The sequence below is a fragment of the Mixophyes fleayi genome, chromosome 4, assembly GCF_038048845.1.
Source record: "Mixophyes fleayi isolate aMixFle1 chromosome 4, aMixFle1.hap1, whole genome shotgun sequence".
NCBI lineage: Eukaryota > Metazoa > Chordata > Amphibia > Anura > Limnodynastidae > Mixophyes > Mixophyes fleayi.
Genome location: NC_134405.1, coordinates 57,123,155 through 57,147,951, shown reverse-complemented (window position 1 = coordinate 57,147,951; position 24,797 = coordinate 57,123,155). Strand labels below are relative to the sequence as shown.

Genomic DNA, 24,797 nt, shown 5'->3' with positions numbered 1-24,797 from the left:
GAGTGTATCTAAGAGAAATGAAACTTAAGCAATGAGAACATTTTTCTGTTCATACATGTGACCATTATAACTTGATCTAATTATCGTGCAATCTGTTGAACAATCTTATATTTCCCAAACTGGGTTCTGCTGCTGTGATCTCTCATCAAGTGGGTGTTACTGTGTTGTACTGAGAGCCCAGTCATAATGTTATCACAGGATGTATTTGCTGTGTCTTTTTATGTTTGTTTTGTAGAAGATTGGGCCATACTGCTGAGACATACATTGCAGGTCTGCATGTAGTGTTTGCATTGATCCATGTGATCATAACGTGACGGAGAACCGGCTTTTACAGTCAATGGACAATTTGTGAATGAGTTTCTGAGTAGTTAAATAACCCAGCTTAACATTCAAAGAAGTGCAAGATATTCCGTGCCCCCCCCCCCCCTCTAAAATAAACAAATAAAACTTCTGTGAGATATTCCCCACACGTGTGGCTGTTGCGTTGACTCGGCAAATAATATCCCACTATGCTCGGTTTATAAACTAGCTGGACTGGTCTGGTTGCTTAGCTGCAAGCGTAGGCCTCCGTGACCTTGGGAGAGAGGCGATTGTTGGGGCACGTTTGGCAGGAGCTTCAGTGACTGTGATAACTCCACTTGCTAACGTTTCACAAGCGACTGTGTCTTAGGAGACACCAGCATGGAGCTCCAAGGAAAAATATTAGCAAAGGGTTCTTCCTTCACCTAGTGCACATGTGGGGCCAGCCTCTATAACGCTAAAGCCCTGAGTGCTTGTGGGGTGTATTTTCGCGGCATGGTTTGGGTGCAGTCGTTCCCTTAGAAGGCAAGGTCTGTGTTAATCAATATTTAATGGTGCTGAGTGATTATCTTCACCCCACAGCATTTCCTTCCTGCAGGATTGGGGAGGGAGGTCATCCAGGATGACATTGTCTCCATCCACGGAGCACATGTAGTTGCTCAGTGATTTGATGAGCATGATACTGATTTATCATAGCCTTCTCGGTTACTAGATTAATTGAGCATTTACGATGTATTCAGACCGACGCCAGAGACAGCAAGTTCCACTAAGATCAGTCAGACTTCACTTGATTTACTTCCTTATGAAATAATGGCTCTGCATCCGTCCTGCATAATTGGAGACATGGAAGAACTCTGAGCCATGGTGCAAACAAACTGTACTGGCCGCATGTAGCGTGTATATATATTGAATGTGTTGTCACTTTTTGTTGTATTATTGCATGGGTTGTGTTTCAGCAGACTTGCAGTGAAGGGTAAACAGATGTTAATAGATAACTGTCTATATATCTGTTAAGAGTAACTTTATTATACAGTAATGTGTGCAAAGGAAGATCTTCTTTTGTGCTATTTTCTTTGTTATAAAAACTCAGAGAGAAGTTATATGGTGCTGAGAACCTGATATATGTCCATGTAGATCGGTGTGATGCTACAAAGTAGAACCCTCTAAATGGTAGGGGGAGGGTCTTCAATACTTTAGTACACAAATAACATCCAGTAAAGTTGGCCACACACATTACAATCGGGTCTTTCAATCCACTTGTTTTCTAAAGACATCCAACTGACTAGACTAACATGTGGGTTCAGTGTAAATAAAATTGAACCATATCAGGCCAAGTATTTGATTACTGTTCACATCACAGTGATTGGAGCGCAGTGTGTGTGTGTTGTAATCATACAATTAAGTCTTTTTGTTGGCTACAATTTGGCTGGGCCTGAGAGACAGGATCAGTGTCCAGTTTGGCCCCACGCCTAGTTGTCTATATTGGATGAGATCCGGCTGAGCAGGTTATTGAGTGTCACTGTGACCTGTTGGAAGACGCTGCTAGTATCGCAGTGCGCAAGTTTCAGTTGCATATTACAAGTAATGACCGTAACACATTTAGGAAGGGGATTCCTAGGGATCATATATTTTTGCTCTTGGATTTTAATGAACATTTATCTAAACAGGTTGCTAGAACTCATCCTCTGTTGATGAACAATTGCATTCTTTTCTCACAAGCGAATGCTCTTGGCATTTGGTGGCTACAAGTGATGTGCGGTGTTTTATGGAATGACTGCCCACACTCGTTATTACACATACTAATTTAGTACTGTTTAGACTTGGCCGCAAATCGCTGCATGCGCTCATCCTTATCTTAGTCTGACGTATAGCGACGGGCAGGTGGTAAGTTTGGTCAGACGATGGTCGACTATAGTCCTGTCTGACCTGAGTAATGGTGTCGTCCAGCTCTTCATCCTGAGTACCGAATGACTAGGTCATTTACGTGTATCTTCATCAGTGAACGTCCACGTACAGAGGGCCAGCCACTAAAGTTAAACTGTGTATGAGGATGGGGAAACAATTGAGATGGACACTTCATGTGATTTATGTCTGAGCAGTAAATTAATTAAGTAAGTGAGGGTGTATTGTACAGCAGTCTTCATAGGTCTTCATTTATTGGCCCAGTATAAAAACATCCTTATTAAGGAAGTGTTGCTCACTGACGGCAGTGTCATGACCGTTCAGCTTCGTATTAGTGTTATTACTATTACTGAGATAAGTGAATGGACTTCAGGTTGTATGTAACTTTCTTCTTACATTTGCACATGATTTTTAAATAATTGTGCAGTAAATGTTGTGTCTATTCATAAAAATAGCTGAGTAATCAGAAGTGTTTCTAATATAGTGTACATTACATTGTTGGAGATGATGTAGTTCTTGTTGATTCCAGTGCTCAGACTGAGAAAGTATGGTCAAAGTCCTGAGTGTAGGGCGGTGGGCAGACATTCTTAGAGGGTTTCTCCTATGGGTTCGGTCAGGCAGCACTCCACAGTAGAGACAATCCTAGATTGCAGGCAAATCTCCCCCAGGTGAGACAATGGTTTCTGGGAACTTTATTTAGACTTGACATGTTGCCGGCAACATGTCAGCGTTACAAGATATCTCTTTATATTAAGTCAACTTTGTATTTTGAGTGTAGATTTTGAGAAAACTTATCAGCTATTTTGTGTTCAGAGTTTCCCTGCCTTGCAGTGGCTTTTGGACTAAGAGTCCTGTGTGGATGTGTAGAATACTCACCCCTAATTCGGCCTACAATTGTTTTTTTCTTTTTTCCCCAGAATATCTCCCTTTATATCCATTCACCGTCTTTATGCTTATTGTCTCAAAATCCGCTATGTGACTTATCTATTTCTCTCTACCCCACAACACCAATCTACTAATCTCTACTCTACATTGGATCCACAATCCCATTCATACCACTCGCCTATAAAGCCCTCCACAGAAATTCCTCTCCATACAGCTTATATCATTTCCATTTATTCTTCGTCTTTCTACCTGATCACTACCTCTCACGCTCCCCTACAAGACTTCTCCCGTGCTGCCTCCCACTCCTGGTACTCCTGCTGCAACCAACCAGACTCTTCCTCTTCCTGCAATCCTATGCCAACCTTGTCTGCCATTGTCCCCTTGTATATAACATTCTGTGTTGTCTCTGTACAGCACTGCGGATATTTGCGGCGCCCCTTAAATAAATGATGATGATGAAAATGTAGATTCATGCTGTGTCCAAATGAACTAGATAAATGGGTTCTATTTTTTTCCTTCATTAGCAGCTGAATGCTGTCATTAACAATACATTGCAGTCATTTAGGTCGAAGTGATGTTTTTGTTGTTTAAGTATTCCCCTCATACAGCTCATCTCATTAGACCGTTTTCTTACAGTCCACTATTCAGCAATATTCGGATCTGACTGTTTTACTAGGTTAAACATTGTGATCTGAATTCACAGAAAACTTTTAAACTCTGAGTAACATGGGGAAATAAAACTAACTGTGGGACGTTTGAGCTCCAGTTGTATTTTTGTTTTGTTTTTGTTCCATGTTTTTGATGTGATAACAAACACTTCTGTACACTCTGCAGGATAGCGTGGACTATTGCGTCATTGGAGTCAGTATTCTATCACAGTTGACCAATGAAATCAACCAGGTAAGTGACACCTTCCTGAAATGTTGCCAGACACAGAGTAACAGGGAATTAGCACTGAGAAGCTCTGGTGGCAGATGGAAAATAATATTTATTCATGTTGGCTATTTACCCTTAACACATGCCAGCATACGTTTTATTTCATTGTGGGTTATAAAGAATGCAGTAGCGCCTCATTCAGAGATCATCCCAGAAGAGCATTGTTCTTACCATGCTGAGCATATGCACAGAACAGGTATCTGGATCATTGATCCCAATGCACTGCAGCATGTGAATATAGCAGGGGCACTGACATTGGGGGTTATTTTCAGTCCTTTGTGCATTTGATCGGTGGGATTGGACCATAAACCACAGAGCATTTGATAAGTAATTAATAAGAGTCAGGCAGAAAGCAGTACAGCTGATAAAGGGGTCTCTGGCTTCTGGAGCGCTAACAGAAATTGCATCTAGCTGCCTGTCCATGTAATGTTCATCGGCCTGTTTCCTACTGTCCATTTATAAACAGACCACAGCCAGGTCCTGGGATTCACTGCAAAAATAAAATCAATCATCATTCGACATTTCTGTTATAAACATCAGAATGCTTCTAGGTCTAGTTCAGTGTTGGCTAACCTGTGACACTCCAGGTGTTGTGTAACTACAAGTCCCAGCATACCCTTCCAGCAATAAGCTGCTATATATTGGCAAAGCATGCTGGGACTTGTAGTTTCACAACACCTGGAGTGTCACAGGTTAGCCAACACTGGTCTAGTTGGAGGGTCCTTTTTTAAATAGAATCAATCTTCTAATATTGGTGAAACGAACCCTATTGGTTTTTGGTAAAAAAAATATGGTGAGGAAATCTGCTTTTTGTGACTAATAATGGGATGATGTTCCCACATATGTACATTATAAGGATATTGTAAGTCACTGAGCATCCTGTAACCACAGTTACCAGTGGTTTTGTTTTGGTTTTTTATTACAGGTCACAAATCTCCTAAATGGCTTAAAAATGTGTAATAATTTACAGTTGGGGGACATTATTCTTTATAATATGAGTTTTCCTAATGGACACTGAGGTGGTGACATCAGAACTCGCTGTTTTATACAAATATTTACAGAGGTTTATTAATATATATTAGCACAACTTCTGTATTATTAAAAATAATAAAGCTCTGTTTTCACTAAACAAATACCAACCCAAAATAGCAAAACACTACATTGAGCTATATTCAAAAACAATTTTCTTATTAAAATTATGCGCGATGGTGAAGGATAAATTCTGTGATTCAGCTCATTCCGATAATAATGCTGTCATGTAAGCTAGATTCTCAGGGAATACAGGGATAGTTGGTGGAATACTAAGAATGTGGGTAAACGCTGTCCTTAATACAGTTGAGCAGACAAATACTGCATTTATGCAGCCCTTATTAATTCATAGTTAAATGTACTTTATTGGATTTCATGTGTTTGGTGTGCTGGACAATGTACAATAAGTCGCATGACGGATATGGGACAATTGTGTTTTGTAGGCAGATGCAACGCACCCTCTGACCAAGCACCGTAAAATCGCCTCATCCTTCCGAGACTCATCGTTGTTTGATATCTTCACTCTGTCCTGCAACCTACTCAAACAGGTACAAGACGCAGTTTGAATTTTTGAGACCGGTGACCCTTTAACTCCTTTTACCATACCCCTGGCTCTAGATACATCCATAGTAACCATCAGTATGGTGGGCACCTCTCTGACTGCAGGATAGAAGTAACAGCCTTTTGGCTTCAGTACAGTATTTTCTGACTTTAGTCTGTGGTGTTGTATTTATTCTTCAAGGCATCGGGAAAGTCTTTGCTCCTGTCTGATGGGTCTCAGCACGACCTGCTCATGCAGCTTCTCAAACTCACCCACAATTGTCTGAATTTTGACTTCATCGGCACCTCCACCGATGAGTCCTCGGATGACCTTTGCACAGTGCAGATCCCCACAAGCTGGCGTTCAGGTGAGAAATGGGAAGCCGTGGGATGGATGGTTTCAAAATTGATTATGAAAGGGGACCTTAAGAGATGCTACCACAAGGGTCCATCGTTCTCATGTCACCTGCTTTGTCTCCACAGCTTTCCTGGACTCGTCCACACTACAGCTCTTCTTTGACTTGTATCATTCCATTCCTCCCAACTTCTCCCCACTGGTGAGTGCATTAGGGGATTGTATTGTATTTGTCTTTTCACATTCTTTCTCAAATAACTTCTGTGATATGACCGTTGTAAGGTTTTTGTATCCTCCCCACAGGTCCTCTCATGTCTGGTACAGATTGCCTCAGTTCGGCGCTCCTTATTTAATAATGCAGAAAGAGCCAAGTTCCTCTCTCACTTGGTGGACGGAGTGAAGAGAATTTTAGAAAATCCCCAAGTAAGTGTGTGAAGGATTGTGTGTCATTGGGTTAAACTGAGTGCATCCCATTAATCATGTACCCAGCTCAGATTTACTGTTATCAGAAATTTAGTATCTCTTCACCAAATACTGTCCATGTAGAAGAATGTTCTCAAGAACTTGGGGACACTTGTGTCTCTGTGTTCAATTGCTGCCAGTAGTGTAATCCAAACTGCTAATGATCCATTGACTTTTGTATTTCCTCCTACAGAGCCTGTCTGACCCCAATAATTACCATGAGTTCTGCCGCTTGCTGGCCCGACTGAAGAGTAACTACCAGTTAGGAGAGCTAGTCAAGGTGGAGAATTACCCCGAAGTCATCAGACTCATTGCTAACTTCACAGTCACCAGTCTTCAGGTACACATTGAATTCTTTGTTTCAGTTTCTTGTGATTCTTATAAGGTCCAATGTACCTTAGAGATAGGAGATACTGTCGCACTAAATCATATATTTAGAAGCTTACTACCCATGAAGTCCTTTATATCAAAATTGTATCGATATGGGGTGCTACCTTAACTTATATTACACTGAAAGTTAGAGAGAAAGAGAAGAAGTTATTTGGTAGGTGCACTGAGGCTTCTAATTGATATTAAATAAAATGTAACTTTTATTAAGTATTGATTAAAATAAGCGAAATATAATAAAATATACTAAAAACAAATGCTGTCTATATATATATATCCTTCTTAATATGTGGACTTATGTATAGGTAGATTACTAGTATTACCACTAGCTATAATTGTGTATTGCTATGTGTGAAAAAACACAGGGAAACCTCCCCACATTAAGCAAGTTCCACAATAGAATTAGCTAATTCTATTGTGGAACTTGCTTAATGTGGGGAGGTTTCCCTGTGTTTTTTAACACATAGCAATACCCAGCAATACACAATTATAGCTAGTGGTAATACTAGTAATCTACCTATACATAAGTCCACATATTAAGAAGGATATATATATATATAGACAGCATTTGTTTTTAGTATATTTTATTATATTTCGCTTATTTTAATCAATACTTAATAAAAGTTACATTTTATTTAATATCAATTAGAAGCCTCAGTGCACCTACCAAATAACTTCTTCTCTTTCTCTCTAACTTTCAAGGTCCAATATACCGCAAATAAGGCTACAAACTATTGTGTAGGATATTGTTAAATAAACCTGGGCACCAGTAGTGGGCAGCATGTTATCTTGCAGGGACGTTGCAAGTGGCACTGTGCCACAAAACGGGCTGCACAGTATTTTTTGCTGAGAAGTATCAACCCATGCTGAGATCTTCAGCCCAAAACAGTAGGGTAACCAATAGCTGCCAATTTAATCTGGTCGTATTAGTCTAGCCAGTTACATGGGTGACGTGACTGCACTGGCAGAAAATTACTTTGCTCAGGACACATGTGACCTGTTGTTTATAGTGTAACTAAAATGTCACATTCAAATGGAGCCCACCACAAGCACTTCTTGTTTGTCGTGTTTCTATGTTCCAGTATTAATATCGGTTACACAGTCTTCTTAGTGCCTTCCATACCATAGAGAAGACTAACAGGAGACGTTCATATTTTGCAACTTTTTTTTTTTTTTTTTAATTTAACAAATACATTTTTACTATCTGAATAATATACCTCTGTTTTTACAGCACTGGGAATTTGCTCCCAATTCGGTGCATTACCTCCTGAGCTTGTGGCAGCGTCTTGCGGCGTCTGTGCCCTATGTGAAGGCAACAGAACCTCATCTTCTGGAGACCTACACACCGGAGGTGACAAAAGCCTACGTCACCTCTCGTCTGGAGTCTGTGCACATTATCCTCAGGTACGAGGACCGGTCCATTTCTATAAAGCATGTATGCTAGCACTGGTTTCCTGTAAAGGGCGTAGATTGCTGGCTAGACTCCAGTAACTCCACTTGGCACAATAACCACCAGTTGGTCACAAGGCAGCATAGAGTTTACATTTGGCAGAGTTACATTCTAACCAATTGCATGATTCTGCAGGGATGGGCTGGAAGACCCCCTTGAAGATGCAGGTCTGGTACAGCAGCAGCTGGATCAGCTTTCCACCATTGGTCGCTGCGAGTATGACAAGACCTGTGCTCTCCTAGTGCAGCTATTCGACCAATCAGCACAAACCTATCAGGAACTTCTGCAGAGTGGATCTGCTCCCAGCATGGAGCTGACTGTGCAGGAAGGTGAGGACCAGTGTTCAGTGGAGAATGATAACTTTATTTTTTCCCTCTTAGTATGTTTATGGGGGCTGTTGTGGGGCAAGTAAAGTGACTTTGACAATATATATCAAAGGCGTATGTATTACAGAGCTGAATATATATCCTTGGAATATTTATTCTTTACTAAATCAGTTCACCATGCTCCCTCACACTCCTCTGCAGCAGGTTGTGCATATGACAAGGTGAAGTGCTTCTGTAACAGAGCAGACACAGTGACTGACAGCTTGGCAGGCCTGCTTTTCAGAAATGTATTGTGTAGATTCATACTTGGGGTAAGCGTTGTCACAGTAAATAAGTGCAATTTCTAATTAATGACGTGCACTTGACACTGTCCTGAGGATGCCAGAGGAGCTTCAGCTGGCTGTAATGAAAACAATGTATTTACCATATTAGGGTGTGCCTACTGAGCCTGTCTGTCATCCCCTGTATAATGCTAAGATATGGTGCAGTTAGATCATTCCATTGGCAGTAATCCAGTATTCCCTTTTCTCTGACATCCTATCAGAGACACTGGAGTACAATGGGGTGTAGGTGTGTGGAGCTCTAGAACTTGAATTCTTCAATGGACAAGCTCCTCAACCTCTATATCTCTACTGACTAGAGTAATATCCAGTTTAGAGGAAGCGCCTGAGCAAGCCGGCACATTTTTATGGGGTGTTTAGCAGCCCCCACCAAAGTGGAGTATTTATTTTATGTATATTATTGTGTGGACCTCTAACGTCAAGTCTCCGGCGCCACAAGGTGCGGCGGCATGGTTGACAGAAGCGGTCTGCCTGAGTATTCTGTCAATCACATCTGATTCCCCTCCTTTGGATGGGACTCTGTCAGTGAATCCTGATCCTGGTGCCCCAGGCAGCACGATGAACAGAACAACTCAATCGAAGGTGGTGTTGATAGCCAGATTGCCCAGAAGGTATCGCCTGGTTGCCCCGTGCAGCGCTGGAAAAGGACAAAGGGGCTCTCCACAGTGGACTAATCCTCTATTTCAGAATAGCGCAGGGGGAGGTTCAAACTTTCTAAAAGCAGTCTGCTTCAGTGGCCTTCGCTCTCTTTGGCAAGCAAATTAGGGGGTTATTTCAATCTATGGTTTAGGGTGCCAAAAAGCTAGAATTATATCGCTCTGTCTGCCTATACCTGCTCTATAGGAATGGAGACTATATTGATGCACTATTATCAGGACAAGTTGATTATTATCGTTACACCCTCCCTGAAGACAGTGTAACTATATTGGCAGTATAAAGTTTGCAGTGGCCCTGTGTCCGGTGTGTGAAGCGGAGACTCTGTACCCGTGCTCGCCTGGGGGTGGCCCACCAGAAATGGGAGAACCAGTTTGGACACTGCCCATTGTTCAGGCATTACAGAATTGACCCAACAAAGACCATATCTCCTCCTCTCCAGTTTCTATGGAAAGGACTAGGACCGTTCAGGGTAAGGTCATGTGTCCTCAACTTTGGAGCAAATGCTCCAGGTGGGTGATAGAGATTCAGCCTGCATCTCTAAGGGCCGGAGTTGTCCGCTTCTAGCGACCTTGCATTACATGGCTGATTCTGCCTCAGATCTCTCTTCTCAGGAGGAAGGCGAGGTGTCGAACATTTCTGACCCAGAGTCGTCTTCCATGACATAGGAAGGTTCCTCTTCTTATCAGGGAGTAGAGGCTGTGTCCAAGGCGATCTGAGAAGTTCAGAGCATTCTGGGCAATGAGGTACCTGTGGTTTAGCCCACATCATTCTTCAAACATCATAAGAAGATGATGGTAACGTTCCCATCTTATTCCCAATTAGAGGATCTTTTATGCAAAGCCTGGTCGAAACTGATCTGCTTCAGTTGTACCCTCTTCCTAGTGCGGACACACACATGTGGGAAGCTTCTCCCAAGCTTGACGCGCTGTAGCCTACCTATCCAGATCTACCACAATCCCACTTCATGACAGCATATACAGAAAAAAGTCATTCTTTTCAGCTGTAGGGTTTGTATTCTAACACACTCTGGCCTCGGCTTGGGTCAGCAAGGCGGCGGAACGGGGAACTAGTCAACTTGTGTAGGGTCTGCAGTCAGTCTGACTCAGATCTGAGTTGCTTCTGCTCTCAGAACACATCTGAGATGCGGCAGAATACTTTTGAGAGGATGCTATTCATGCATGTCTCAAGGGGCTATATAATAAATCTCAGGGGAGTGGGGACTCCCTCCAATGGGATATTTCCACCAGGAGAACTCACAAAAAGTATAGCCCTCAAAGAGGTCATTCAGACTCTTCTGTCTTCCAGAGTTATCTCTCCAGTCCCAGAAAAGAAAAGAGGAGGGGAATCCTAAACTTAGTCTTTGAACATCTATCTATGTGGATAAGTTCAGAGTGGAGCCCACAAGGTCTGTAATCAGCAGTATTGGGCACGGGGAGTTCATGGTGTTTCACTTGTTAGGCTCCTTTTAGGGCTTAGTTAATTGAACGGAGTATTACTGTGGTCAATAGAGGTATAAAGGGGCAGATGCTAGACTATTCAAGAATTAAAGTGCCAGGGCCACTCGCACCCTCATCTGGGCTGCCAGAGGAATTCAGGGCCCCAGTACAACAACTTCATAGTTGAGCATTGAAAAAAACATTGGACGTGGTGGCCTAAAAGTGGTAGTGGGGGCGTGGTTATGCATCATTGAGGCGTAGCTAGCCAGTGAAAAGCGCTAGGCCACCCTCCTACAGAAAGAAAACCTACATTGTTGTGTACATCATTGGCACAAGGGTGCAGTGCCCGCTCGCTGGAGCGTGACATATGTCCCAGCACTCCTGACTTTCAGGACATCTAGCACTATAGTGTGGTATATAAAGAGTTCAGTCTTGGCCTGCCCCTTACATTGGGCAGAACACTCACCAAAAATTGGGATTGTCCCACTAGAATCAACATTTCACACACTCTTTTGCTCTCTCCTACCTGTTCTTGTCACTTTCACCACCTGTGGCTGCAGATTTCTTTAGTTGCGGCTTGTCTGGGTCCTGTAATGTTGGGGGCCCTATTTGGGAGAAAAAATGGGTACATTTAGAAAATTCCAACCAGTCCCCGTGTTAAATCAATAGCACCCACGATTAATAATTAGGCCTTCTTCCAGCCCCAACATTAAAATAATAGTATTCCCATTTAATAAATAAACCTATTTCCATCCCTCCAAACAGTCCCAGCAATTAATAGTATTTGCTTTTCATAAAAATACTTATTTCCTGTAACTATCACTGCCATTAAATAATTCATACTCACATTTAATAAAGAGACCTCATTCTCTCCGAACTCACCCCACATTCAATAGCCCCCAAACCACCCCATCTTAAATTAATCCCCATTGCCACAAGCCCCCTGTGCCATCACACACACACATTGCCACTAGCCCCCTGTGCCATCACACAGATACACATTGCCACAAGCCCCCTGTGCCATCACACAGACACACATTGCCACAAGCCCTTGTGCCATCACACAGACACACATTGCCACAAGCCCCCTGTGCCATCACACAGACACACATTTCCACAAGCCCCCTGTGCCATCACACACACACATTGCCACAAGCCCCCTGTGCCATCACACAGACACACATTGCCACAAGCCCCCTGTGCCATCACACACACACACATTGCCACAAGCCCCCTGTGCCATCACACACACACACATTGCCACAAGCCCCCTGTGCCATCACACAGACACACATTGCCACAAGCCCCCTGTGCCATCACACACACACATTGCCACAAGCCCCCTGTGCCATCACACACACGCATTGCCACAAGCCCCCTGTGCCATCACACAGACACGCATTGCCACAAGCCCCCTGTGCCATCACACAGACACGCATTGCCACAAGCCCCCTGTGCCATCACACAGACACGCATTGCCACAAGCCCCCTGTGCCATCACACAGACACGCATTGCCACAAGCCCCCTGTGCCATCACACAGACACGCATTGCCACAAGCCCCCTGTGCCGTCACACAGACACGCATTGCCACAAGCCCCCTGTGCCGTCACACAGACACGCATTGCCACAAGCCCCCTGTGCCGTCACACAGACACGCATTGCCACAAGCCCCCTGTGCCGTCACACAGACACGCATTGCCACAAGCCCCCTGTGCCGTCACACAGACACGCATTGCCACAAGCCCCCTGTGCCGTCACACAGACACGCATTGCCACAAGCCCCCTGTGCCGTCACACAGACACGCATTGCCACAAGCCCCCTGTGCCGTCACACAGACACGCATTGCCACAAGCCCCCTGTGCCGTCACACAGACACGCATTGCCACAAGCCCCCTGTGCCGTCACACAGACACGCATTGCCACAAGCCCCCTGTGCCGTCACACAGACACGCATTGCCACAAGCCCCCTGTGCCGTCACACAGACACGCATTGCCACAAGCCCCCTGTGCCGTCACACAGACACGCATTGCCACAAGCCCCCTGTGCCGTCACACAGACACGCATTGCCACAAGCCCCCTGTGCCGTCACACAGACACGCATTGCCACAAGCCCCCTGTGCCGTCACACAGACACGCATTGCCACAAGCCCCCTGTGCCGTCACACAGACACGCATTGCCACAAGCCCCCTGTGCCGTCACACAGACACGCATTTCCACAAGCCCCCTGTGCCGTCACACAGACACGCATTGCCACAAGCCCCCTGTGCCGTCACACAGACACGCATTGCCACAAGCCCCCTGTGCCGTCACACAGACACGCATTGCCACAAGCCCCCTGTGCCGTCACACAGACACGCATTGCCACAAGCCCCCTGTGCCGTCACACAGACACGCATTGCTACAAGCCCCCTGTGCCGTCACACAGACACGCATTGCCACAAGCCCCCTGTGCCGTCACTCTGTGCCGCGCTGCCCCCCCCTCTTCGTCACTCTGTGCCGCGCTGCCCCCCCCCTCTTCGTCACTCTGTGCCGCGCTGCCCCCCCCCCCTCTTCGTCACTCTGTGCCGCGCTGCCCCCCCCCTCTTCGTCACTCTGTGCCGCGCTGCCCCCCCCCTCTTCGTCACTCTGTGCCGCGCTGCCCCCCCCCTCTTCGTCACTCTGTGCCGCGCTGCCCCCCCCCCTCTTCGTCACTCTGTGCCGCGCTGCCCCCCCCCCTCTTCGTCACTCTGTGCCGCGCTGCCCCCCCCCTCTTCGTCACTCTGTGCCGCGCTGCCCCCCCCCCCTCTTCGTCACTCTGTGCCGCGCTGCCCCCCCTCTTCGTCACTCGTTCCTTTACTTGCCATTGTATTGGCTTTTTTCACCTCTTCTCGTCTCTCTTCTGTCTTTTCTCTTCTGTATTCTTGCTCCTCTCTGCACTGCTCCTCAATGAATATCTGGTGTGACGTGATGTCACGGCCGGCATTTAGTGCAATCGGAGGAGGGAGAGGGACGCCGGCGCCGCTATCACGTGAGTATTTTTTTTCCAGCAGCTTGCTCCCTAACCAACGAAGCAACTGCCCCACAGTAAAAGAAAAAACGGGGGGAAAAAAACAGTGAGGGCCTGGTAATTAGTACCCAATCGACCCCCACCCCTCCTCCTGACGGCCCATTGTGCTCCAGTATTCCCCTTGGATTGTGAGAAGAGGAATTTACATACCAAAAATCCAATTTTCTTGTAATCAACACAATACGCTTTATTTGTGCCATATGTAAGTTATCCTTAGGTATCTTTTTTTTTTTTTTTTTTTTGCATTTCTTCGCATGGTGCCAGTGTCTGTATATTGTCACTCATCTCTCAGGCTTCTATGCTGATCTCTTTTGCACTCTGATTTTTCCTCCTTTCTTTCTGCAGGTCGGCTCACTTGGCTGGTTTACATTATTGGCGCAGTGATTGGAGGCAGGGTCTCTTTTGCAAGCACCGATGAGCAGGATGCTATGGATGGAGAACTGGTTTGTCGGTACGTATGACCTACACTTTAAAGCTCATCTGAGAAGCTACCTAAAGGAGAATATGCTGGTAGTATTGTAAACTGGTAACAAGGAGGGCATCTTGATAAACTAATGTATTAGCACAGATTATATATATATAGATTTGGAGGCTCCTTATTGTAGTACACCTTATGAAAAAGAGCTGATGCCAGTGGATTTCATGAGCATGAGAGAAACCCAATGCTCTTCACACAATGAATGTGTTCTCTTTTGAAGTTTGTATTTGCCCATATTTATTTTTAGTTTGCAGCTACTATATAGATATACCAGAGGGACTGCAATGGGCTCCTACATACGTCAGTTTGTACCAGGGGAGATAGAATTATCAACCCCCTAAATAGCAACTCTCTTGCCCTTCATTGTACCAGTGAAATCTACAGTGTTCAGATAACCTTTCCAGAGCCGAGGATCATTAAAACCTTGTCTGGTCTGCTTGAACTACTGTTTAAAGAAGTCAATAGCAATAAATAGCTTTCTAAAATTGGGTGGCTATTAAATGAGGAATACCAAAGAGACCATATTTAAGATTTCTCTTTCTTCCTATCTGGGGGATACTGCTACCATGGGGTTGTGAGAGTGGAGTTGGCACTTAACAGGTTAACTGTTAATGTATCAAAACTGACAAATCCCTTCCCTCTGCAACCCCCTGTACCCTCATGCAACTCAGCATAAAGATTGACAGACGAGTCAAGGGGAGAGAGACAGGGAAGGAAATGCCCTCTTGTTCATCATCTGCTTTTATCTCTTTCTCCAATGGACACTGAAGAGCCTATGCAATTGGGTGCCAGAGGAAATAAACAGAAGAGGACTCAAATCCTCTGTCTTTACTGTGGTCACTTTTCCCCCGCTCCTGTCCTAACAAATCGGGAAAAGAACAGGCCTAGGGAATGAGGGCGAAGTTCACCTAGGTCTGCTGATTATCTCTTCCAAAAATGCGTTCTTGGACCCTGCACATATCACTCCTGGTTCACATACCGTTGCTGTTTCGGCCTTTGTGGATAGTGGTGCCGCAGGTAACTTTCTGGACAACTGATTTGCCCATTCCTCTGGGATTCCTTGCATGAGACTTGATTCTTCTTTTACTGTATGTGGCCTAGACGGAGGTCCGTTGCCAGGCGGCAAGATTTCTTTTTAAACATCCCCACTGCAGTTAACAGTTGGAGCCCTTCACTCAGAAACTGTCCTTCAACCTCATCAATTGCCCGTCTGTGTCTTTAATACTTGGCCATCCTTGGCTCTATCTCCATAGCCCTGGAGTGGATTGGGCTAAAGGGGAAATTACGCATTGGAGCTTATTGTTCCCAGGCCTGTCTGTCTTTGTCCCCCCGGGTGTAGCAGCCTTCTACAGAACAGCTTCCTCCGCAGTACCATGAATTTGGGGAGATGTTCTCAAAACAAAACAGCTAACACTCTGCCTCCACATCGTGACTTTAATTGTGCCATTGAGTTAATTCCCGGATCTAAGCTGCCCAAAGGAAGGTTGTAAGGACTCTTCAGTCTGGAAACCAAGGCCATGGAAGAGTATATGGAGGAAAATCTGCGAAAATGCTTTATTAGACCTTCTAGGTCACCAATAGGAGCCTGATGCATCTTCGTATATAAAAAAAAAAAGACGATGGGCTACATCCCTGCATCGATTACATTTAAAAACACCTATCCTCTTCTCCTCATCTCAGTGTTATTTGATCAGTTGAAGACTGCCACCATCTTTGCCAAGATTGATCTGCGTGGAGCATATAAACTTATCCGTATTAGAGAAGGGGATGAGTGGAAAACGGCATTCAACACGCATTCTGGCCATTATAAATACTTAATCATGCCGTTTGGTCTTTGTAATACACCCACTGTATTCCAAGATCTCATTAACAAAGTACTGCATGATTTTATTGGTAAATTTGTTGTTGTATACTTGGATGATATCTTGATATATTCACAGTCTTTGTCACAACATCGGCTCCATGTTAAACTGGTTCTACAAAAACTTTGGGACCAACATCTCTTCGCCGACTTTAAGAAATGTGAATTTGAGGTACAGAAGGTATCCTTTCTGGGGTACATAATCTCCCCTGCTGGGTTCTCTATAGATCCAAGTAAAGTCCAAGTGATCCTGGAGTGGGTACAACCAAACAATCTTAAAGCCATCCAGTGGTTCTTGGGCTTTGCAAATTATTGTCGGAGATTTATTCAAGGTTTCTCAGAATTAGCATCCAAGTAGGTGGTCCTTTTGAGGCGATAACCTCTTTGAGCCCTCAAAACGGCATTTGTCTCTGCTCCAGTCCTTAGACACCCTAATCCGGATTTCCATTTTGTTTTGGAGGTTGATGCCTCTGATAAAGGAGCCGGGGCTATCCTTTCCCAGAAGGAGACTCGTACTAACCGTTTGAACCCCTGTGCATTCTTTTCCCGCAAATTTTTAGTTCCATAGACTAATTATGATGTAGGCAATCAGGAACTTTTGGCCCAAATGGGCCTTTGAAGAATGGCGTCATTGGCTAGAAGGAGCTATTCATGTTATCTTGGTTATTACCGATTATAAAAACCTTCAGTACATTGAGTACGCAAAACGATTGAGTCCTAAACAAGCCCGATGGGCGCTCTTTTTCACCCGTTTTCATTTCACTATTTCCTACAGGCCCGGAAACAAGAATATTAAGGTGGATGCATTATCCAGAAGTTTAATTTCACATCATGTACCTGTTTCCGCCTATTATTCCACCTACCATTATTCATGCTGGACTAACCCAAGACTTGGGAGAAACTCTTTGCATATTTCAAAAGTTGGCACCTGCAGAAACCCACGGCAAACCGCCTGTTTGTCCCAGTCCACCTAAGAATAGCTGTTTTCTCTGAAGGTCATGAGAGCAAGACCGCTGGACATCCCTTTATCTCCAAGACCATGGAGATTCTTTCACGCTCTGTCTGGTGGCCTTCCTTGTTTTCAGATGTTCGAAACTTCGTTCTGTCTTGTGGGAACTGTGCTAAGAACAAGATTTCCAGGAGGAGGTGTGCCCTGCAGGTCAGCGTGTGCCGCTGTCTATTCCTTCAAATCCTTGGACACACTTGTTTATGGATTTCATTGTAGACCTTTCATATTCTGCGGGGCACAACACTATATGGGTAGTCGTTGATCGATTTGATAAAATGTCCCATTTTATCCCCTTGACTAGACTTCCCAGTGCACAGAGCTTAGCCTTACTCTTTGTCCAGCATATCTTTCGGCTCCATGGCATTCCCACTGACATTGTTTCTGACCATGGCTCTCAGTTTGTTGCACAGTTTTGGAAATCTTTTTGTGCACTCCTCAGGATCAATATCGGCCTTTCATCTACTTACCACCCACAGTCAGACGGAGATGGTTAATCAGTCCCTGGAACAATTCTTACGTTTGTACACTTCAGAATTACAATTGGTCATCTTTGTTACCATGGGCAGAATTTGCATATAGTAACTCATTCTATTCCTCTACTCGCACCTCAACGTTTTATTGCAATTTTGGGTTCCATGCTAAATCCCAATGCCTTGTCTTCACTTGGTCCTTCTGGTCTTCCTGAAATACGTTCTATGGCTTTGAATCTTAAAATCATCTGGAAAGAAATTGTCTTCCTTGAGACGGGCCTCGTTTCATTCAAAGTCATTTGCTGATCGTCATCATAGAAATTGTTCCTTGAAAGTGGTTCAGGAAGCCTGGCTTTCTACTTGCAACATAAGGCTCAGACAGCCTTGTAAAAAAAACTTGGGCCTAAGCTCATTGGACCCTTCTCTATCATCAACCAACTTAATCCTGTGGCCTTCAGGTTAAAACATCCTCGTTCTCTGAGAATCCTGAACACATTTCACTGTCCTCTTGTCAAACCTGTATTCTACTCGAATCAATTCAGACGTCTTCAGCCAGGTCCATTTCTTGGTTCAGTGGAAGAATCGTGGCTTAGAGGAACGAGCTTGGATTTCGCGGAAGTACCTACACACGGATACACTGATCAAGAAATTCTTCAAACAATTTCCCAAGAAGTCAGGGTGTTGCGGATCCTTAACCCCTCCTAAAGGGGGGATACTGTTAGGAGTGGCGGTTCACAGCTGCCCGCTTCAACCTGTGTCCCAGCTGCCATGGCGACAGCCGGGCCATCCCTTACGGGACTCCATATCAGTCGTTGCCCTGGCAACGACTGGGATGCTTCTGTGAGCAGTGCCGCGTCCTGGCATCTGGGCTAGCCGGGCACATGCGCAAAAGATGCTCATTAATTAAGCACACTATCGGAGGCTCATTAGTGCACTCCCCTCCCTTAACTACCATTGGTCAGTTTGTGTATTTAGGACAGAGAGGGCTTAGCCCCTGCCGGTTATAGCTTCTGGATTCCTGTTGCTGACCTGTTCATGTGTACTGTGTGCCTTGCTATTCTCTGGATTGACCTTTTCGTTGTGACCCTTGGCTCGTTTCTTGGTCTCTGTTGGATTGCTGATTGCCTGACCTTTAAACCTGTTTTCTGGATTTTTCTGTATGCCACCAGCCCTGACCTTATTTCTTATTCCTGACCGTCCTGATTGCTTTGGACCCCCTGACCTAGACCTGCCTCTTTACTCCTCACTATGTTTCGGATTGGCTCCTCCTTCCTGTTCGCTGTGGTCTTGCGCATCAACGTACACTACATTAGAGTTAAGTCCTGGGGTCGTCCGAGTACCTGTGAGCACATCAAGCTCTATGGGAAAGGCGGCTGCTATAGGTGAAGACCTGTGCCATCAGTTCTGTAAGTTGATGACAGGACCTGACAGCATAACACTCATGAAGTGTGTATGGTTGGTTGAAAGATATGTTGTTGTGGTCTTTTTATCTTCTTTTATTCCTTTAGCTGCTATCGATGAATTACAATTTACGTGTTACATGAAGAACATGGACCATTCCCCCAACAGAGATTTTACAAAGTCGAGTTATAGGAGGACATTCTAAAACAATGGTTTATTGGATTTATGTAAAAAAAAAAATGTCAAATTTGCAGTTTTCTATACGTATTTATTATTTTGCCATTATTTTAAGTATGGATATTATATTGATATTGAATTTGTAAATTGAAAGCCGCTAATTAATACCGCTAACAAAGTTCATTACTCTATGGCCTAATTAGAGCCAGTTCTAGTGATTAATATTTTCTATATATGTAACAAGTCCCGTTTTAGCTCCAGATCTGACTTATTCAGCCATTCCACTCTTTGTATTCTCTCTGATTCTCCCGGACACTGTAGTAGCTGCTTGTTGGTCTGGTCTAGTAACTAGGGATAGCTTTGTCTGTCGTAATGGTGACATCCTTGTCCCAAAGAATGACCGCTGAAGCCATTGGGTTGAACTGAGGGGGTGGTTTTAACACGACTATTTAAACACGGTTTTAGGGATATATGTTGTGTTACTGTGTACGTGTATTATGGCTGAAACCATACATATTGGGATTGGTCAATAATGGTGGAATAGCGGTGAATAACTAGCCAGTGTAATAGTAGCCTCTGACTCCTAATACTGGTACTCACAGCTGAAGCCAACGTTGTATTAATATGAATACTTAAGAATGTCAGTTCAGTTAGTTTGGATAGAGATGTAAAGCAAAACTGATAATGTGATGAAATAAGCAGGGCAACATAAAGACAGGATCTCATGTACATAACACGGCATTGATTTCTACTCTGTAAACCCGTTGTCTATGTACCATCTATAATACCTAGGTACTGTAACTATTAACTGGAGCCCTTTTCAGGTCTGCCCAATAAGTGATCTATTCATTAACAGAAGGAGGATATTTTACATTATACAATGCTGCTCTATCAGCTAGGGGGTACTGGATTAATTGAAGTGTATGCAATACAAAGTGGGCGCCTATGTGGTGTTCAGCAATTTGCTGATACTTCAGGTATGTTTGATACAAAGGAAAGTTGTGCCAAACACATTACACATCTGCACACCAATAACGGCCGATACTGGCACATGTTTTCTTACCTTGCTCTGTTTTTAGTCGATAATTAAAAGGGCCCCCCAGACGGAATGTTATAATTTTATAAATACGCTATTTTGCACCCAAGATGATTATATATTGGTGGTGTTCTTCACGGTGCGTCCAGGAGTGAAGGGCTGCACTGTGACGGTGATACTAATCTATTACCCTTGCCCCTTGGCAGAGTGCTGCAGCTGATGAACCTCACAGACTCTCGCCTGGCACAGGCTGGCAATGAGAAGCTGGAACTCTCCATGCTCAGTTTCTTTGAGCAATTCAGGAAAATATACATTGGGGATCAAGTGCAGAAGTCATCCAAGGTAAGTGGGGTGGTCTGTGTCTGACTGTAATGGAGAGCATGGGGTGTTACTGAGAAGGTTGGCGCAGGCTGGACATTGTTAGGTGGTGCTGGAGGAATGAATGTGTATTGCCTGGAGAACGTGTCATGGTTCACAGACTGAAAACTGTACACTAATTTACATATCCTGTTTATTTACTGATCTCTGCTTCATTCCCTCCACTCCAGCTTTACCGGCGTCTTTCAGAAGTGTTGGGTCTGAATGATGAAACTATGGTGCTGAGTATCTTCATCGGTAAAATGTGAGACTCATGACCATCCATTGTGCCCATTCTCAAGTTCGTTGAACGTTTTCTGTAAGTGAGGAGCATTAACACGTTCCCTTGTCTTTCACACAGAATCACCAATCTCAAGTACTGGGGTCGCTGTGAACCTATCACGTCGAAGACTCTGCAGCTGCTGAATGACTTGTCCATAGGATATCCTGAACACTGTGGGGTGGATTAGTGCAGAGTAACACCATGATATAGTGGTAGACTGACAGTAGCATCTTGTGTCTCTGGGAGGTGTAGTGAACCCAGTTGGAGGTATCTTAGTGTAACAGTCTGCTTTCTTAAGGTGCCTACAAACAGGCCAATTCGGTTGCACAGTTTGAGAGTTGAGCAACAAGACCCAGGTTTAATTGGCCACACACTCGGCTGTTCTCTCGGGTGACATAACAATATTACTTTTGACTTCACCACTGCCCGCTCGTGTGGTGGAATGATGGCACATAGGCTAATGGCACTCCTCTTCAGATTTTCTGTCATTCCCAGTAAAGATGACATTGATTTCGAGCACTCTGATATTGCAGCATGGTGGGACCAGATTTTCAAGTTGCATAAATCAGATTATTGGGAATGTAACCAGTATTTTCTTGCTATTTAGTTAATGGAACATAAATTTGATAACTTGTAACTGGTGCTGCTTTTTATGTCGAGAAGTGGTTCTCTGCCCTGTCGTCACGGCACAGTAACGGGACACGTTTTATGGATCTCCTCATGAAGGAGTTCTCACTGGACCTACCAATTTGGTACATCCATCCCGGGAGAGTCACATAACATGCAGAGTTATGGTGCCTTGAGGGCTTGGCTCAAAACCACTGATGTTAGTAATGTGACACTTCACTGTACAACTCATGTCGCTGCTGCCAGATCCAGTACTAGTCTGTGCTGTTTTAACAAAGTTAATAAGTGGAGCAGGCACATATTTTTTTATAAATGGGGACAAGAAATTGGGAGGGGCAGGTGGATTAATGTAGCACCATTTCACTTTGGGGAAGAATTTGAAATTTATTTAAATTGGAGTTGCCAAGTACTGACTTTATTTCAGTGAAGGGAAAGGAGAGACCTATTTTTAATTGTGAAATGGGGAAGAGTGGAGAATCTAGTCCTGATTACAGGGTTCTATCAGACATTTAGAAAAGGTTATCAAGACCAAAACTTTACTGAAAAGCACAAAGTCCTATTAATGTTTTAGGCCTATGATGTGGCTATTGGTGGGTCTTCTATGTCTTCCGTCTTTCTCCTTAACCCCTCGCACATACAGCAGTGTCAGGAAACTGGTGAAACTCAGCGCGGTCCAGTTCATGTTAAACAACCACACAGTAAGTGTAACGCGCAGGGAGTGTGCAGGAACAAGGTTCCTGATTTTGGTATTTCCAGAAGTTTGACCTGTTACTTTGACATAATAGTTTTGTATCTGACGGTATTTAAAAAATTGCTGTGTGATGAATCTGTCCAGATATCTGCACATTTGTAGCATTGTTGTGTTTCGTAGCCTGAAGCTATCGCTGGTTGCACTGCCATGTGTCAGACTCTTGTTATCTAGACAGTAACTGACACCTGCAGACTGGAAGCTGATTGTGGAATTTTGGTTCAAATTTCCTTATGAGTAAAGACAATAAGTATAATCAGTAATACTGATGGTTACAGCTACTGTAGGGGTGTAGGACCTCCAGCAGTAGTACATTGGTCAATAAGGAGTTAATAGCTCCTGGTCTGCCACCACCCTAAACTAAACACTTAGCTAACCAGTTTTACCTTCTTTTCCTGAGGAGAGGGCTACCCACATACCACTTGCCCATGACAGAGGTAATAAAGGTCATTTTTGAAAGTGAAACAATGTGCCACACCTCGCACAGACATTCTGGCTTTAGAAATGTCCTTGTAAAATAAGTCTCCGACTACTTTTACGGGTTCAGAGTTCAATTGCTTTTAATTTTACACAGCTGAATAATACATCCCCTTAAAAGACCTCCACATTTGTATTTCTGCAATGATGCCACATTCCCTCAGCTAGCTAATCCATGGGTACCACATTAACCGGACTCCAGGCATTCAGGAGAAGGTCACTGCTGCTGTTTCCTGCGCTTAGTTGATGCTCCAGGACTACAAAACCTTTTCCTTTCCAACTACCAGAAGTATTGAAGATAGAAATGGCTCCAGTCAATCTTCACTAAGATGTCTGGTATTCTGTGGATGCAGTAGGAGTACTGTGCTGTTATGTTATCTGATGTTTGGCTACAGTAACCAGTCACTTGGTGTTGGTACAGTGGTTAGCAAGTTATAGCTGACTTGTTCTTTTCACTGCTTCAGTCTCCGTAGAGGTCAGAGCCACAGTACTTTTCATCTGTTGACTTTCTTCCCTCTGATGTCCTTAATGATATGAGCGATCTAATATTCCATTCAGGGAGGCACCCACAATTGGTTCTGCAGTTAAACCACCCATGTATATCATCGCATAAATCGATGCTACGTTAGGCAATGACAATCTGTATCATACACTCCTGCTGTATGACAATGTACTGTGTTACAGAGTGAGCACTTCTCTTTCCTGGGAATCAACAGCCAGTCCAACCTGTCAGACATGCGCTGCCGGACCACCTTTTACACTGCACTAGGACGCCTCCTTATGGTGGATTTAGGTATTACTATGCGATTAAACACTGGGTATCAATGTAGATTCTGTTTGTCGTACATTTGTCACCATCTGGCTTCTGTTTTTAGGCGAGGACGAAGAACAGTTTTCTCAGTTCATGATGCCCCTTACTGCCGCCTTTGAGTCAATGGCTCAAATGTTCAACAGCAACAATTTCAATGAGCAGGAAGCCAAGGTAATGAGAAATGAGTTAACGTAAATGATAAAAACATAATGAGATACAGACCAGAGAAACGCCCTATTGTATAAATGTGATATATACACTGGAGACTGTGTCCTATATACTGACATACAGACCAGAGAAATGTCCTATTGTATAAATGTGATATATACACTGGAGACTGCATCCTATATACTGAGATACAGACCAGAGAAATGTCCTGTTGTATAAATGTGATATATACACTGGAGACTGTGTCTTATATACTGAGATACAGACCAGAGAAACGCCCTATTGTATAAATGTGATATATACACTGGAGACTGTGTCCTATATACTGAGATACAGACCAGAGAAATGTCCTATTGTATAAATGTGATATATACACTGGATACTGCGTCCTATATACTGAGATACAGACCAGAGAAATGTCCTATTGTATAAATGTGATATATACACTGGATACTGCGTCCTATATACTGAGATACAGACCAGAGAAATGTCCTATTGTATAAATGTGATATATACACTGGATACTGCGCCCTATATACTGAGATACAGACCAGAGAAATGTCCTATTGTATAACTGTGATATATACACTGGAGACTGCGTCCTATATACTGAGATACAGACCAGAGAAATGTCCTGTTGTATAAATGTGATATATACACTGGAGACTGTGTCTTATATACTGAGATACAGACCAGAGAAACGCCCTATTGTATAAATGTGATATATACACTGGAGACTGTGTCCTATATACTGAGATACAGACCAGAGAAATGTCCTATTGTATAAATGTGATATATACACTGGATACTGCGTCCTATATACTGAGATACAGACCA

At 43.9% G+C, this 24,797-nt stretch overlaps 1 protein-coding gene across 3 annotated transcripts in view; it reads left to right on the top strand.

Moving 5' to 3' along the window:
- XPO7 (exportin 7) overlaps positions 1-24,797 on the top strand; it is a 46,887-nt gene that overhangs the window by 13,815 nt on the left and 8,275 nt on the right. For all 3 annotated transcript variants that reach the window (XM_075207149.1, XM_075207150.1, XM_075207151.1), the window contains 15 exons: positions 3,922-3,987; positions 5,496-5,600; positions 5,795-5,960; positions 6,076-6,149; positions 6,251-6,370; positions 6,603-6,749; positions 8,028-8,200; positions 8,382-8,575; positions 14,403-14,508; positions 20,696-20,831; positions 21,038-21,111; positions 21,208-21,291; positions 22,394-22,454; positions 23,666-23,774; positions 23,857-23,963. In XM_075207149.1, the coding sequence (XP_075063250.1) occupies positions 3,922-3,987; positions 5,496-5,600; positions 5,795-5,960; positions 6,076-6,149; positions 6,251-6,370; positions 6,603-6,749; positions 8,028-8,200; positions 8,382-8,575; positions 14,403-14,508; positions 20,696-20,831; positions 21,038-21,111; positions 21,208-21,291; positions 22,394-22,454; positions 23,666-23,774; positions 23,857-23,963 (1,722 nt within the window). The remainder of the gene's footprint in view (positions 1-3,921; positions 3,988-5,495; positions 5,601-5,794; positions 5,961-6,075; positions 6,150-6,250; positions 6,371-6,602; positions 6,750-8,027; positions 8,201-8,381; positions 8,576-14,402; positions 14,509-20,695; positions 20,832-21,037; positions 21,112-21,207; positions 21,292-22,393; positions 22,455-23,665; positions 23,775-23,856; positions 23,964-24,797) is intronic.